This window comes from Arvicanthis niloticus, chromosome 8, assembly GCF_011762505.2.
Source record: "Arvicanthis niloticus isolate mArvNil1 chromosome 8, mArvNil1.pat.X, whole genome shotgun sequence".
NCBI lineage: Eukaryota > Metazoa > Chordata > Mammalia > Rodentia > Muridae > Arvicanthis > Arvicanthis niloticus.
In genome coordinates, this window is record NC_047665.1 from 26,250,338 (window position 1) to 26,265,138 (window position 14,801).

Sequence of the window (14,801 nt, forward strand, 5' to 3'; positions counted from 1 at the left end):
CTGCAATGGGGTCTGATGTCCTTTTCTGGTGTGTCTGAAGACAGTAATGGTGAATACATAAAATAATAAAATAAAATAAAATAAAATAAAATAAAAAGAACCAGGAAACCTTATGGCATGCAGAGATAAGCATTTGTTCTCAGGGTCTTGGTATTGGGATCATCTAGACAGGGCCTCTAAACCAGTTAGTTTTACTTCCCATGAGAGATTCTCCTCTTCTTGCACAACTATAAAGACACACATTGTTGTATCAGCGGGTTTACCAGAGTACGTTTCTCTAAAGGAAACAAGAGAGGTATAATGTCACATGGCTCTGCAACAAGTACATGCATTGACATTCTTGTTGCACTTCTGCTAAATCCCCATAAACCAAAGTTAGCCAAAGTCAGAAGGAATCTCCCACCATCTCTTTCTTTTTGGAAAAAAAAAAAAAACATTTTACTCCGGCAAAATTTTCCAAATTCTTTGTTTCAGTTAAATTTTTGAGTCAACATTCTAAAGTCTGAGTGACGTGTTGGTTGAGTTCATCTTGATTGTATTGATGAATTCAAATCTTTTGAATTTTTACATCCAATTAGACACTTTTGAATGTTTTCACTTAAGTTTTCTTTCATATCCATTGGGAATGCTTATTTTTACTATAAAAATTTTCAAACAAACTTGAAAGCAAAAAAAAATCTAGTACAATGAAATTCATTTATATAGCTTCCAAACTTGATGACAATCATGCCATACATATACATGTATACACACATAAAGTCATGTGGCACACAATCATATGTTTTCCAATGACCGACTTGATATACAGTAATAGTCCCATAATGTTATAGCCTAGCGCCATTATAACTGCTTTATTTTCCATGAAAACACTTTATGACTTTCAGAAAATAATAAAGATGGCTAATTAACATCTCTCAGAATGTATTCCTGTTGTTGACTGTTATATGACTACATAATTATGTTAACAAAATCAACAAGAGTTTTTGATTGCCCAGTCCTTAACCAAGTTTTACCAATCTAAAATTTACTTTACAAGTTTTTGTTGTTTAAAACAGTGTCTATAATTTGAAATTTTTGTCATGTCTTCAACAATCATCTTCTTATTTATTTGTTTTACCACAAACTTATTGCTAAAATGGCATTGCCATATAGAACAGACCATATTCATAGTCATGAAACGTGTGCTTGTAACCCACTTGGCATTTTAGATATAAGTAGTTACTTATATCTAAAGACTAGATAGAATTCAATTTCAAACATTCTGGATATTTTCTTGGTAGTGTAAAAATACTTCCTAACTCATGCCAAGCATGTATTCAGTCAATAGATATGGATGTTTAGATAAATCAATAGAATTTGATTTTATTGCACTCATGCATCCATTACAAGGCTCTCCTTTGGGCTAATGATACCAGCTTACTCCTGTAATTTCATTGAAAATTATAAATAGCCTTGTCTAAGTCTGTTGTTCCTTCAGTATTAGCGTGTTAGTTTCTCAGTGTTTCCTGATTTCTCTGTGTTCAAATTAGTAAGCTGTTTCCTAGTACTTTATGAACATAGCCAATGTACTCCGAAATCAATATTAATTTTAAAATATCGGAAGTCTTCTACTCTTTTACAGTGACTATTGTTTGTCCAGCATTAACTACTCCTAGGTCATAGCCTCTGGGACCGTGGTTGGTTTCCTTGTTTCCTTTCAGGAAGAAGAGTTTTAGCCTAGTCTCATGTTTCTTGACCCAATATTGTAATAAATTGTTCTTTTCCATAGCAATTTATTTTGCCTTTTTCCCTAGTTACTGTTCTATTACTGTGAGAACACAACATGACCAGGACAACTCTTATAAAAGAAAGCATTTAACTGGGGACTTGTTTACAGTTTTAAGAAGGTTGGTGTATGATTGTCATGGTGGGAAGCAGACAGGCATGATGTTGGAACAGTAGCTGAGAGCTTTACATCCTGATTCACAGGCAGCAGGCACAGAGAGAGAGAGAGAGAGAGAGAGAGAGAGAGAGAGAGAGAGAGAGAGAGAGAGAGAGAGAGAGAGAGAGGCGGCTCTGGCCTGAGCTTATTAATCCTCAAACTCCACCTACAGATATAAACGCCTCCAACAAGACCACACCTCCTAATCCTTTCCAAATAGTTCCACTGACTGGGAACCAAACATTCAAGCCCCATGGGGCTTATTTCTTTCAAATCACTATATTTTTTCTCATATTTATCTTGTTCTTGAACTTTTTTATCCAAGAATTTCTCAGTTCTAGGCACGGTTATGGTGTTCTTTCTGGACTCTCCAACAATTTTCATTTGGTATACATATCTATATACACATTTTCAGTCATTTCAAGCAATATGTAATAATAATGCAAGTATATGGATACAGGTTTTCACACCTGACTGAACATATTCCACATTTGTTTTGTTTCCACATCTAAGTTTGGCTTTGTTACAGACACACTTCCTATTACCATTAAAGTTTCTTTCAAGTATATTTCAATGGCCAAATATCTCTTATATTGTGGGAAAAATGGAGAACATTTCAGGATTTTTTTATTTCTTCCAAATATTTTTGATGCACCTCTGAATTATTTTCACTGGATAGATAGATCCAAGCTCTATACTTAAGTTTGATCACTACCAATGAAACAATTGCCAAATTGTTTTTTTTTTTTTGAAATATTGTAGCTACTATCTTATCAGTAGATTGGTAATATGGAACATATTAGCTGGTACTGGGTCTTTTAAGTTTAAATATACTATTATACATATATTTATTATAAATGTCACTTTTATTATTTTACTTTTAGATTACTATTTAATAAATTATGTTTGCTGTATTTATCTTCCATTTGCAATTCCCTCTTTATGGACTGGCTCTCATTTTCTAATTTTGTTTTGTGTGTATTTTGAGAAGTCTTTTTCAATTTACCAGAATTCTTTGCATACAGGAAAATTTTGCCAATAACAATATGAATAAGTAACAATGATTTTTGGAAGTTTTTCTCTAATTTGTCACATGCTTTAAAGTTTATAATACTATAAAATACAAAAGTTTCAAGCATACAAGTAAATATAATACATTTCCTTTGTGTTTTTAAAAAATATTGTTTTGATTTAGATAAAAATATATCAGGTAGAACCGAGGGAGTACATAGTGCACAGCTCTAGAGCCGGTGTGATGCTAAGGACAGGAGGCTCACAAGAGATGGGGACTGTATGGTGAGAGAACAATCATGGAGTGTGTGTGTGTGTGTGTGTGTGTGTGTGTGTGTGTGTGTGTGGTGTCTGTCTGTGTGTTACATGAATCCATGAAAATGGGAAGCAAGATGCAAAGACTGGGAAGAAAGGCGACAAGAAATTGCTGGAGACTACATGAAGGAATTCCCAAGGGTTTCAGTGAAAACTGCAGGAGAGGGTAGGATGGGGATCAAGCAGACCCCGTCAGACCCCACTGTGCTTGTTATTCCCCCATGATCTCCTTAGTTGTCATGCAGACTCTGACTCTCCAAGATTAAGGGGTGTGGGAGAGGACACAAAGCCATAGAGGACTGATATTTTTCTCAGGTCACCAAGGATACTGATGTTGCTTATCTTTCAGCCATTCTTGGAGGAGTGATGGGGTATGACTTTGGTTGCTATGAGAATCATTAGGGGAAGCTAATAAACAAAGCAAACTCTTGATGTCTGCATCTGATTCTACCCTGGAGTTCAGACTTAGTTGATGCAGAGTACAGCATGGGCGTGTTTGGCAGTTTGCAATGCAGATGGTTTGAGATGTTTTAGTCCATGGTCACTTAGACCATCGCCTTTGGGCTGTCATGAAACAAAATATTGTGGAAAAGTGCATGGTGAAGAACCTGTTCATAGTGGCGAGAAAGGAAAAAAGAGAGAGGAAGGAACCAGAGTTCAAAACCCCATTCAAATGTACTCTCTCAGTGACCTCACTCCCTTCCTTAAGCCCATAATGTATAAATACTCCACCATCTCCTGATACTGCCACAGGCCACAGACTAAGCCAGTAATGCATAGGCCTTTGGAGCACACTTAAAATCCAAGTGTGCTCAAATAATTTATTAGCATCAAATAAGGGACTTATTTATTTATCCTTTGAGAATTTCATTGCTAAATCTCTCCAGGTGATTGTAATATTCAGCAAGAGTTGAGCATTACTCCACAATATAGAGATTTTTGTAGTGGACCAGAAAATGAAGAAGACATAACTTTAAAAACTAATTAATATAGAGATGGGAGGAGAGCAGAAAGATGCAATAAACCTTACCCTCAATCAGAGCCAGGACTGACTCTGTTTCAGTTAATGCAAATTTACCTGAGTATCATCTACACCAGGATGATCCTGCCAGTGTGGAAGATGCTTTTCTAAGTTTGGGAATATGTACCAGACAGATGGATAAGTGGGTAGGAGCAAGGTCTCCTTGAGATTAGAGCCACCAGAAGGGCTTTGCAATGGTTGAAGCTAATTGAGCATGCTTGTTGGGCTCACACACCTAGCAATGCATCTACAAGGACTTTTCATTAAGAGATAACTGACAGCCTGCCTCCTCCTTCAAATCAGTGGGCCACAGTGAGGGATAGCAAATGATGCTTGCACATGCCAACATGTCCCAGATTTATTTCAAACATCCTTTTCAGTTGAGCTACTTTTAACTTCAGTAGGTTGGAAATTTGCCTGAGCACCACCGCGGAATCTGATTGTGAGTCCATGGAGCACCTGCATCATAGAATGTTTAATGAGACATGTCAATTTAATTGTGCTTCAAGACATCTAGAGCCAGAATTTGTCAGCATTTTGCTGACAAATGTCCTCATTTACAGACTGATCTTTGGTACTGATTATGTTCGGTGTGGCTAAAAATATTGGGGAATGAGCTATGCTTTGAGAAACAAAACACTTATCTTTTCTCTGGGTGGATTGACTCTCAGTCTCGAAATGGCATGAACTTGCAGGGGGTTGGAAACAGAGTGGTTGGTTAAAGGTCACTGTGTTCCCATCTTGATGCAGAGGACGCTGTGTATCTGGATGATGAGAAAGAAAGAGACGAATACGTACTGAATGACATCGGAGTGATATTTTATGGGGACTTCAATGATATCAAGAGCAGAAGCTGGAGCTATGGCCAGGTGAGCCATTTAAAAATTCGTCACTGTCAAGGACATTCTTCCTTAATATTTTTTGTCACATTTATTACTGCCGGGTGCCATGCATCGATATTAGAAAAGCATAATTTCCTGCTTTTCAGGATCTGAGACTCCAAGACAGAGTGCATGGAAGTGGGAACTTAGAGACAACTGCATAATTTATCAGCTGGAGCCACCAATCTTCCTCTTATTACAAATGTCCCAGAGATCGGGAGACTACGGATAACACAGCAGTCACTGAGTTATTCTCTGGCATCTTAGAATCCATGAAGTCTCATTACTCAACCTGAAATGGGCTGAAAGTTTTTTTGCTTATAGAGATATTTTTTAATGAAAAGAATATAGCAGAGGGTATGCCAAATTTAAAGGAATACTTTCTTAAAAAATGTATTAGGGTTCAGCGATATGGCTTGGTGAGTAAAGACACTCACTATCAAACTTAACAGCCTGAGTTTGGTACAGGACCCCACAAGGTAGAAGGAGAGAATTGACACCCCCAAAATTTCCCTAAACCTCACATGGGCACTGCAGCACATGTGCTACTCCCACTTCCACACACACACACACACACACACACACACACACACACACACACACACACACCACTATACAAGCAAAAATGTAATGAAAGAAATTTTAAAAAGAGAAAATAAATGAATATATTTTAAAGTGCTAGTGCATCTATTAACAATAGTTGTTAAGGAAAGAATATTCCAAGGATATCTCACCTAGATTTTTTTTTTCAGAAAATATGCAGAGGTGGTCCGATCAGTTGAAATCTCAAATTACTATTTGAGAAAAATAGTAGGTAACGATAATGAATCTGTTTCCACAGATTCATACGTTTTGTGATCTAGACATACCAGTTGGTTATCAACAGGAAAGGAATGAGTGTTTTATTCCTCAGAGGAGTCTGTTTGGTAGAAATGCCTGGAACTGAGCAGTGTTGCTCTGACTTTCTAGGGAGAGATTTCTTGGTATCTGACTACAGAAGGTCCCATGATATTGTTGTGATTCCTGATGTCCATATGGAATCTCCCCATATCCCTTACACAGTGTAACTGTCAATCCCATCAAGAACTCTTATCACCATCCACAGTTTAGGTGATAGCTTCACCTTGGCCCCTACAATTACATTCTGTATTCAGGCTTGCCCATCTGCATCTCTGATGTCCTGTCAAAATATAGTCTATGGTACTTGATTTGGTTTTTAGTTCATGTCTGGCCCTCTAGTCACCATCCTAACTCTTTCTAAGTGGCATGCAACCTTCATTATTGATTGTCTGTTACCCTTGCCTCGAGTCCCATGACCTAGCCTTTAGGTGCTTCCTTTTTTTCTGTTGCTATAAAAGAAAAACTGAGGCTGGATTCTTGATAAAAAAAAGGAGTTTATTTATCTCATTGTTTTGGAAGCTGAAGGTTCCAGATTGGGCAGTTCCATATGATCAACCTCTACAAAGATCCCTTTAATGTCATTATAGTTTAATGGAGAAAGAAAGGGAGAACTAACCATGCACATCACAGGCCAGGCACATAGGCTAGCCTTGTTGTATAACATCTCTGGAGAGAAGCAATTCACTCCTGGAGACTGCATTCATCCCTTCTCAAGGCAATCAGTGACTTCAATAGCTCACCTCAGCCACTCGTAAAGGGTCCATCAACTCAGTGTCACTCTTCTGAAGACACACATTTCCAAACCACACCAGGTGTGAGGCCATTTATGATCCTAACATGATGCTGTATAGGTAGCTAGTAAAGGGGGAAGTCATCAAAAAGGAATCAAGAAGAATTAGGATGGCATCCCAGCACAGTCAGGGCATCCCAGTACAGTCAGGTTATACTTGGCAAGCGTGACTTTGAGTAAGCAAGGGCTCTGTGTCATTATTCAACAAGGCCATCAACTTAGATCATTCTGACAAAAAAGCACGACAAAGTCATTATTTGCAGAGATGCAGGGAAACAATAATTTCTCTGATGGTGTCATTAATGCTGGGGTTACTCACTAACACAACTAAGATAGGCTGTTAGGTGAGACCCAAAATAATGGGTTATCCATGAAAGTGATTATTTGCACTCCTAAATTACATATTATATTGTATATCCCAGCTCTCTAGGATACATCATATTCAGCATTCTAGCTAGATTTAATAAGCAATTACCTAGTAATTAGCCATTAAGATTGTAGTTTCTGTCATAATACTTGGGTGGATAATATTCAATGTTTCTATATTGAAAGGAATTTTCTACTATATTTATAGTACAGTGGAGCTAAAATGTCCTCATGCTGTCATTTTTAAAATTTAGCTTTTATTCTGTTTTAAGAAAATTCTAGAAGCACCTGTGAAGAGTGTTTCTTTCTAAGAAAATTGAACTGGCTCCCAGCCTCACCCCTACCCTCCACCATGTACTAAAATGCTTCTCTAAAATGCTTGTCCTTCCAGACTCTAGAAATCACCTTGTCTCAAAGCAGGCTATCAAGGAATTTCACTACATGTCTCCTCCTGTTTTACACACAAGGAAGAGCTGGAGTTCTTTCCTGTGACACACCTGACAATCATTTACGTTCTTTTATTTTTTTAATTGAGAATAGATTTTTCTTCATGTGGTATATTCTGATTGTGGCTTCCTCTCCCCCAACTCTTCCCAGATTCTGCCCACCTCCTCACCCACCCAAATCTACATCCTTTCTTAGGCTTTTTGTTAGGAAACAGACTGACATCTAAAAAAAAAAGAAATAATAATAATAATAAAATAAGAGAAAATAGAACGTTGAGTTGCTTTTGAGGTCCTAAGGCTTCCAAGTGACTTTGGGAAATCATTGTGCTCTGGGCAATGCATCCATCTGTTGGGAGGATCTTAATGAACTTGCACAGTGTCCTAAAGACTCTTGAGTCAGTGTGTGGTCCTTGAGTACATTGGCTCTCTATTGGTTCTGTTCAGATTTCTGGCTTCCCTTTTGGTTTACCTTTACTTTACTGAATTTTTTTTTTTTTTTTTTTTAAAAAAAAAAAAAAAAAGATGCATTCATTCTCTTCAATAGTTCACGCTAAAGGTTAGGGGTGGTCCCTCTGCATTTCTAAGCAGCAGGCTGTGATGACATTTTATTTTTTCACACAGCTCTTCTTGTCTTGTTGAGTGAATATTAAGTAGTCTCTCATCGTTATCTCCCAAACAGTTTGAAGATGGCATCCTGGATGCTTGCTTGTATGTGATGGACAAAGCTGAGATGGATCTTTCTGGTAGAGGGAACCCCATTAAAGTCAGCAGAGTTGGATCAGCAATGGTAAGTAGCAACGCTGACGACTAAGTCTAGTGTGTGGGCCATTGATGTCAGAATAAAAATTAGTTCATAGAAAGATGTTGGAATAAACAGTAACTTAACGTTCATGTGTTAGGTTTGAGTTCAGGGTGCCTGGTTGTTCTTGAATTCTCTGTCTCTCTTTTTTTTTTTCACTTGCTACAAAATGAAAATTTTCACTCAAAGATGTACATGGCCCTGCTTCATACAAGATAATAGATATCATTATACAACTAAATACTTATTCTTTTATCATGTTTTATATATGTATTTTATATGCGTGTATGTATATGTGTGGCTTCATGCATGTGTATGAATCTGTAGGGGTCAGTTCTTCTCTTTCCATCTTATGTGTCTGGGGGATTGAACTCAGGTTGTCGGGATTGGTGCCATGTGCCTTTAACCACTGAGCCATCTTGCCAGTATCTGAGCAGCTAAGAATCTCTTGTCTGGAGATTATGAAATGACCATGACAAAAATGCTAATGACTGTAATCAAGTGATCAGTCAGTCAAACATAGAAGGACTGCTCATTGTGACATGACTTTTCTCCATAGTTACACTTGTGGAAACAGTAAAGAAAACAAACGGCTAAGGCTGGGGAGATGATTCAGTATAGAACGTGTATAGAGGAACCAAGTTCAATTTCCAGACCCACATCAGGGAGCCTACAAGTGGCTGTAACTTCAGCTCCATAGGATCTGATGACCTCTCCCAGCCCCCAAAAGCACCCGTACCTCTGTGTACAGCACCCCCAATACACACACACAAATAATAAAGATGAATCCTTTATAAACAAATAAATACTCAATGAAATCCTAGTTTCTTTGCAATGGGACCACACTGCAGAGCTTTACCTCTTACTAAGTGGGTGTTGGTTCTTCCCAGAAATATTCTAAGATAAGTGAGTGACTGTTCATGGCCTCCATCATTTACACAAGCAAGAAAACAGGATGGGGAAAGCTTGTCGGTGATTAAGCTTTTGCCAGAACCTAGGTCCACCAACTCCACCTGTGAATGCATTCTCCCTTTCACACAACTCACTGTAAGGGATCCCAAAACATCTACAATAATGCAACAATCCCCTGAAGGAACAGTAAAAGAGGAGCTAGAAGGCCATGACCAAGAAGGGTAGGATCAGGATCGGAAGTTAACTAAGGACTACCTGGTCCTAAGCTTTACTGCATCCCTAGCACTCAGACAATCATTGGTATTACATTTGGTCCAGGAGCACAGTATTACTCAGTTACAATAGGACACATTTATGTCATAGGAAGATTAAATGGAGAACGTCGTTAGATTGCCAATGCCCTTACATCTTCTTTTTTAAAAAAAAATTCTCCCTGGACGAATTTTATCTTCAATTTTGTTTTGTGCATCTTTTGAGCCAAATAAAATCAGTTTTGTTGACACATAATTACATGGCTAGGGAAGATATAACGTGTATATTCTGGCTAGATGCTAAAAATAGTGATTCTGATTTTAATAAGAACTAAGGTACATGGAAATTTAAGATGTGCTGGATCTGACAAAATAAAAGCAAAACCTAACATCTGAAGAAAGCTTGGGGCTGGAGGCACAGCTCAGTGGTAATAGCTTTGAGGGTCTCCTAATCACATGTGAAGCTTAGGGGAGGGGTACTCAACCCCTGACCCCGAAATAATAAACATGTCTATTTAAATACATAAAATAAATAGTTTTGTTTTCTGATGTTATTTGCATGGCATGATGTAAAGAGTACTAGTCCTAAAGGCTTTGGGAATCTCAGTAGAGCATCATTGTACAACACATACTGGACCTGGACCTGTTCTTTTTTCCTTAATTTTTAATTCTTTTTAGTTTCCCTTAGAAGTAACCATAACATGTTGCAGTGAAGAGAAGCAAGATGGAGGAGTGATGAGATATGAACTGTCTCTCTCTCTCTTTTTTTTTCCTTTTTTTTTTCTTTTTTCTTTTTTTTATTAGATATTTTATTTACACTTCAGATGGCATCCCCTTTCCCCATTCCCTCCCCACCCCCCTTAGGAAACCCCTATCCCATGCCCCCTTTTCCTTCTTGCATTTATACATTTTTTAAAAATAATGTTAATCATAGGCTTTATAAGTTTGGAATTCTTCAATCAGAGGTGTAACCCACTGACCAACCTAGATATAACAACTATCTTTGACTGGTGGAGATACTTGAACCTCTGCCTCCCTGTCTCCCCCATCTTTCTCTCTTTCTTCACCTAGCTTCTCCTCTCTTTCTTCTTCTCCTCTTCTTACTCCTCTTCTTCCTCTCAGTACTCCTCCTGTCTCTCTCTCTTAAGCATTCTAAAATGACACGGTCTTCAGCCTGACCTTACGCACTCATTCTGCATGCTTCTACCAAATGCAGAAATCACAAGCCAATCCAAAGCATCACAAAAAGAAAGCAAAGGAGACACTCTAACCCACACTGTCTGCGGCTGTCTCTGACCAGGCATAACACCAATTTAAATTGCCTCAAAATGTCATTAGCTCTAGAGAGCCTCTATCTAAAGTTCTAATTTGGAAAGTGATCATCACAATTACGAAGCCTGGAACCAGAGAGATAAAATCTGCATAGAGAATAGTGTGGTTGAGGTTTGGTTTGCTTTCTGGAGGAAGTGACCTTGGGTGTTAAAGGACAGAGGCACTGCTCTAAGCAATTTGAAGCGATATCTCCACTTCCCCTTAGTCCCTCATGCCACTGTTCTCAGTACAGAAAGCTCGATAGTTGGAAAAACCCCTTCACCTCTGTTATCCCCTTTAATCCTCAGAATAGCTTTTGTGAGTCTTTCCAAAATCTGTTCAGCTGTAGTGATTTTTAAAGGTAAAACACAGAAAAACAACTGTTTCTGATCGTATAGACAGAGCCTACATGATCACTGGAAACACACAATGGGATTTCAGCATAAAGTTAAGCAAAGAACAAATGTGTGTGTAAAGGGGGATGAACTTCTAATTTCTCAGTTAAAGATTTACCTTAAAATGTGAAAAGATTCATTTGGAAACTAAGGCAAGGACAAATTTGAAGCTGGGTGAATCCAGCCAAACTCAAACTTCACAGTTGGATGGCCATGTTGTTCTCCTGAGCTGCCCCCAAGCCCCCTATAGTTTCCATGTCCATTTCAAATGCATCTCATCCTTGCCACCGGACAGGTGTGCTGGAACAGAGGTACATGAGATGTGTAACCCTTCCGGAAGGACCACATAGACCATGCATGGATTCTGAGAGATGCATGTGACCGGCAAATCCTTCCAAAAGACTACAGACTCCATGCATGAATGTCAGATGCATATGGCCTGAGAACCCTTCCAGAGGACCACAGAATCCATGCATAGATTCCAGGAGTTGCCTGTGGTCTGCAAGCCCTTCCAGAGGACCACATAGACTATGCATGAATTCCAGTTCATACACAGTGCAGTCACTGCAAGCTGAACTTTCCTGATACAGCTGTTCCTGGAAGCCTCTGGTTCTGCTATGAGCCACGTGAATCAGGGAAGAGCACTTAATTCCAGGACCTACCTCTCCCTTTTCCAAATGAAGCTTTTTCTCTTTAGCCAAACACCTGAAGTTCTCATTTGCCTTAGTAAGGGTTTTATTGCTGTGAACAGACACCATAACCATGGCAACTCTTGTAAAGGAAAATATTTAATTGGGGTTGGCTTACAGTTTCAGAGGTTCAGTCCATAATCATCATGGCAGGAACATGGCAGCATCCATGCAGACATTGCACTGGAGAGCTAAGAGTTTACATCTTGATCTGAAAGCAGCCCAGAGAAGAATATCTTCCACCCTGGGTGGAGCTTAAGCATAGGACTCAAAGCCTACCCCCACAGTGGCTCACTTTCTCCAACAAGGCCACACCTACTTCAACAAGGCCACACCTCTTAATAGTGTCACTTCCCATGGGCCAAGCATATTCAAACGACCAAGCAAACACTGTTAGCAAGATCTGTTTTGTTCTTCTAGTGAACATTTTCTTATTTTTTCTTTTATATATTCAGTACCTGCTCCTGTTATTTTTGTTTGTTATTGTTTCCCTTTGGCAAGAATGTGGGGAGAGTTGATGAGCATCTGGAAGTCAGGAGGTATTGGCCTTTCCCAAGGGAAAGAACAATCTAAACTCCTATGATTTTGCTGTCTGGAGACTGGGCCTGAAATGTTATGGTCTCATAAGGATGAAGTTTTATTTAAAGTCACCTAAATATCGAATGCTACATTTTTACTAATATTATATTATAGGTACATTTAAAAGAGAAAAGGGGGAAACAGAAAATTAGGCAAAGAAATTTGTTCTAAGTTATACTTCCTCCCTTTAAAAGCCTTTGTGTGCCTTGCTTCCAGTGTGACAGTACCCTCCAAGAGAATTGATGGGAAAGCTGAGGAAAAGCTACAGATGAGCTGTGCCTTATGAAAAAGGCACCTGACACTCAGTTGCAGCCCTGTGTTGCAATGAAGCATCTGGATATGGGCTCTGAGACCCCAAGGGACATAGGTTCAGAGACCCCAGAGGACAGAGACCCCAGAGGATATGGATTCTAAAACCGCAGAGGTCTCTGAGACCCCAGGGGACCTAGTCTCTGAGACCCTAATAATAAAAACATTTGTGCTGTGATGGATTGTAGAAAGAACAGAGCAGTCCTGGAAAAGGGGGACCACTGTGACACTAGTCTGTCATTACTGCTGGTGTTTTCCTGTCAAGCCTGCTTCTGGTCCATGACAGATTGGCTCTGGCACCTTCCCCAGGGGATGCAGCAGCTGCTGCAGATACCTGCCTGCTTAGTCACCATTCAATCCCTAAATGCCTTGCCTACACACACTTTGTCTTTGTCTATAGAAGATCTATATCAAAATCAGCTCTAGAAGACTCTCCAGGGGTCTTTGAGACAAGAACTCAGAAGCCTTTGGAAGTGATGTCATTCATTCAAGGTCATGTGGGAAATAAGTGGCTGAGCTGGAATCAGCCACTATCCTTTCTCTCAAAACACATTGCTTCAGAGCGTCTCTGCCAGCATATTGTTGCCAATAGCACAATTACTGTATCGAATTGTGTGGCTGTCACCTAGAAAAGAACAAGTCCCTAAGAATAGGTGGATTTCAAAAGGGGGATAAGTGAAGAAAGGCATGAGTCAGAAGATTTGAGTCTTGGGGTCAATTGGAAAGAGGTCTCCAAGAGGATTAGATGCCAAGTGTGCTGTGGTACTAGAGTACCATGGTACTATGATGATAACGGTGATGGTGTTGGTAATATGGTGGCAGTCATGGTGGTTATAGTGGTAGTGACATTGATTATGGTGTTAGTGATGGTGCTGGTCATAGTGACGGTAATAGTGATGACCATAGTGAGTCAAGAGTGGTATTGGTGACAATGGTCATAGAAATAGTGGCAGTGATGGTGAGCATGTGCTTAGGGTAACAGTAGTGGGAACTATGGTGGTGCTGATGATAATTATGATGATGTCATAGTGATAGCACTTAAGGTAATAGCAACAATGATGCTGAGGATGATTGTGCCGAGGATGGGAATGGTAGTGATGGTGGTAGTGGTGGTGGTGATGATGTAACAGTGACAGTGGTGATGATGGTGATGTGGTAGTGCTTATGGTAATGGAGATGGTAGGCAAGGGGATGTAAGGAGAATTATGGTGAGGCTGAGGGTTGTGGTGGTATGGATGTGCTGATGGCAGCGATTATGGCAATAGTGATGTTGGTAATGAGGGTCATTGCGGGGAGGGTGGGAACGGTGGTGATAGTGATGGCAATGTGGTGATGTTACTAATACTGGTAAATCTCAACTCACTCATTCAACAAGTATCTGAGCATTGGGGAATGATGGTGAACCAAAGAGAGATTTTGCCCTCACAGAGCTTATAATGTCATGAAAAGGACAGACAAAGAAATAGAAACTCCAAGGCAAGCCAGGAAATTTTCCGAGGGAAATAATCATAGGATCATATGGTAGCAACAACACTAACAACAACAAGACCTCTGCAGGTCAACTGCACACTTTCTGGGCCTATGCAGAGGATCGAGCTATTGGATCAGAGGGCAGAGGGAGTACTTGACAAGTAGCTCTGCTGTCATTCACAGAAAGTCGTTATCCATGGCCAATCTTCTCTGCAGATGACTGGGTACCAAGTGCACTGGAGGGAAGTGAAGTGGGAGGCGGGCACTGAAATGCACTCCTCTGGGGCCACTTGCTTTGCAAGTCAGACATTAGTTTGCCCAACTGATAGTGGTTCCATGGTGTCTCAACATTTATAGTCCCTTGATCCCAGGATCCTATATTTTGATTCAGTTATGTTTTCTTTTAAGTTAAACTGATGGAAAACTTGGGAAGAC

At 39.5% G+C, this 14,801-nt stretch overlaps 1 protein-coding gene across 2 annotated transcripts in view; it reads left to right on the forward strand.

The window, feature by feature from the left end:
- F13a1 (coagulation factor XIII A chain) overlaps positions 1 to 14,801 on the forward strand; it is a 172,978-nt gene that overhangs the window by 64,206 nt on the left and 93,971 nt on the right. For both annotated transcript variants that reach the window (XM_076939184.1, XM_034511156.2), the window contains exons 5-6: positions 5,019 to 5,137; positions 8,331 to 8,438. In XM_076939184.1, coding sequence (XP_076795299.1) covers positions 5,019 to 5,137; positions 8,331 to 8,438 — 227 coding nt within the window. The remainder of the gene's footprint in view (positions 1 to 5,018; positions 5,138 to 8,330; positions 8,439 to 14,801) is intronic.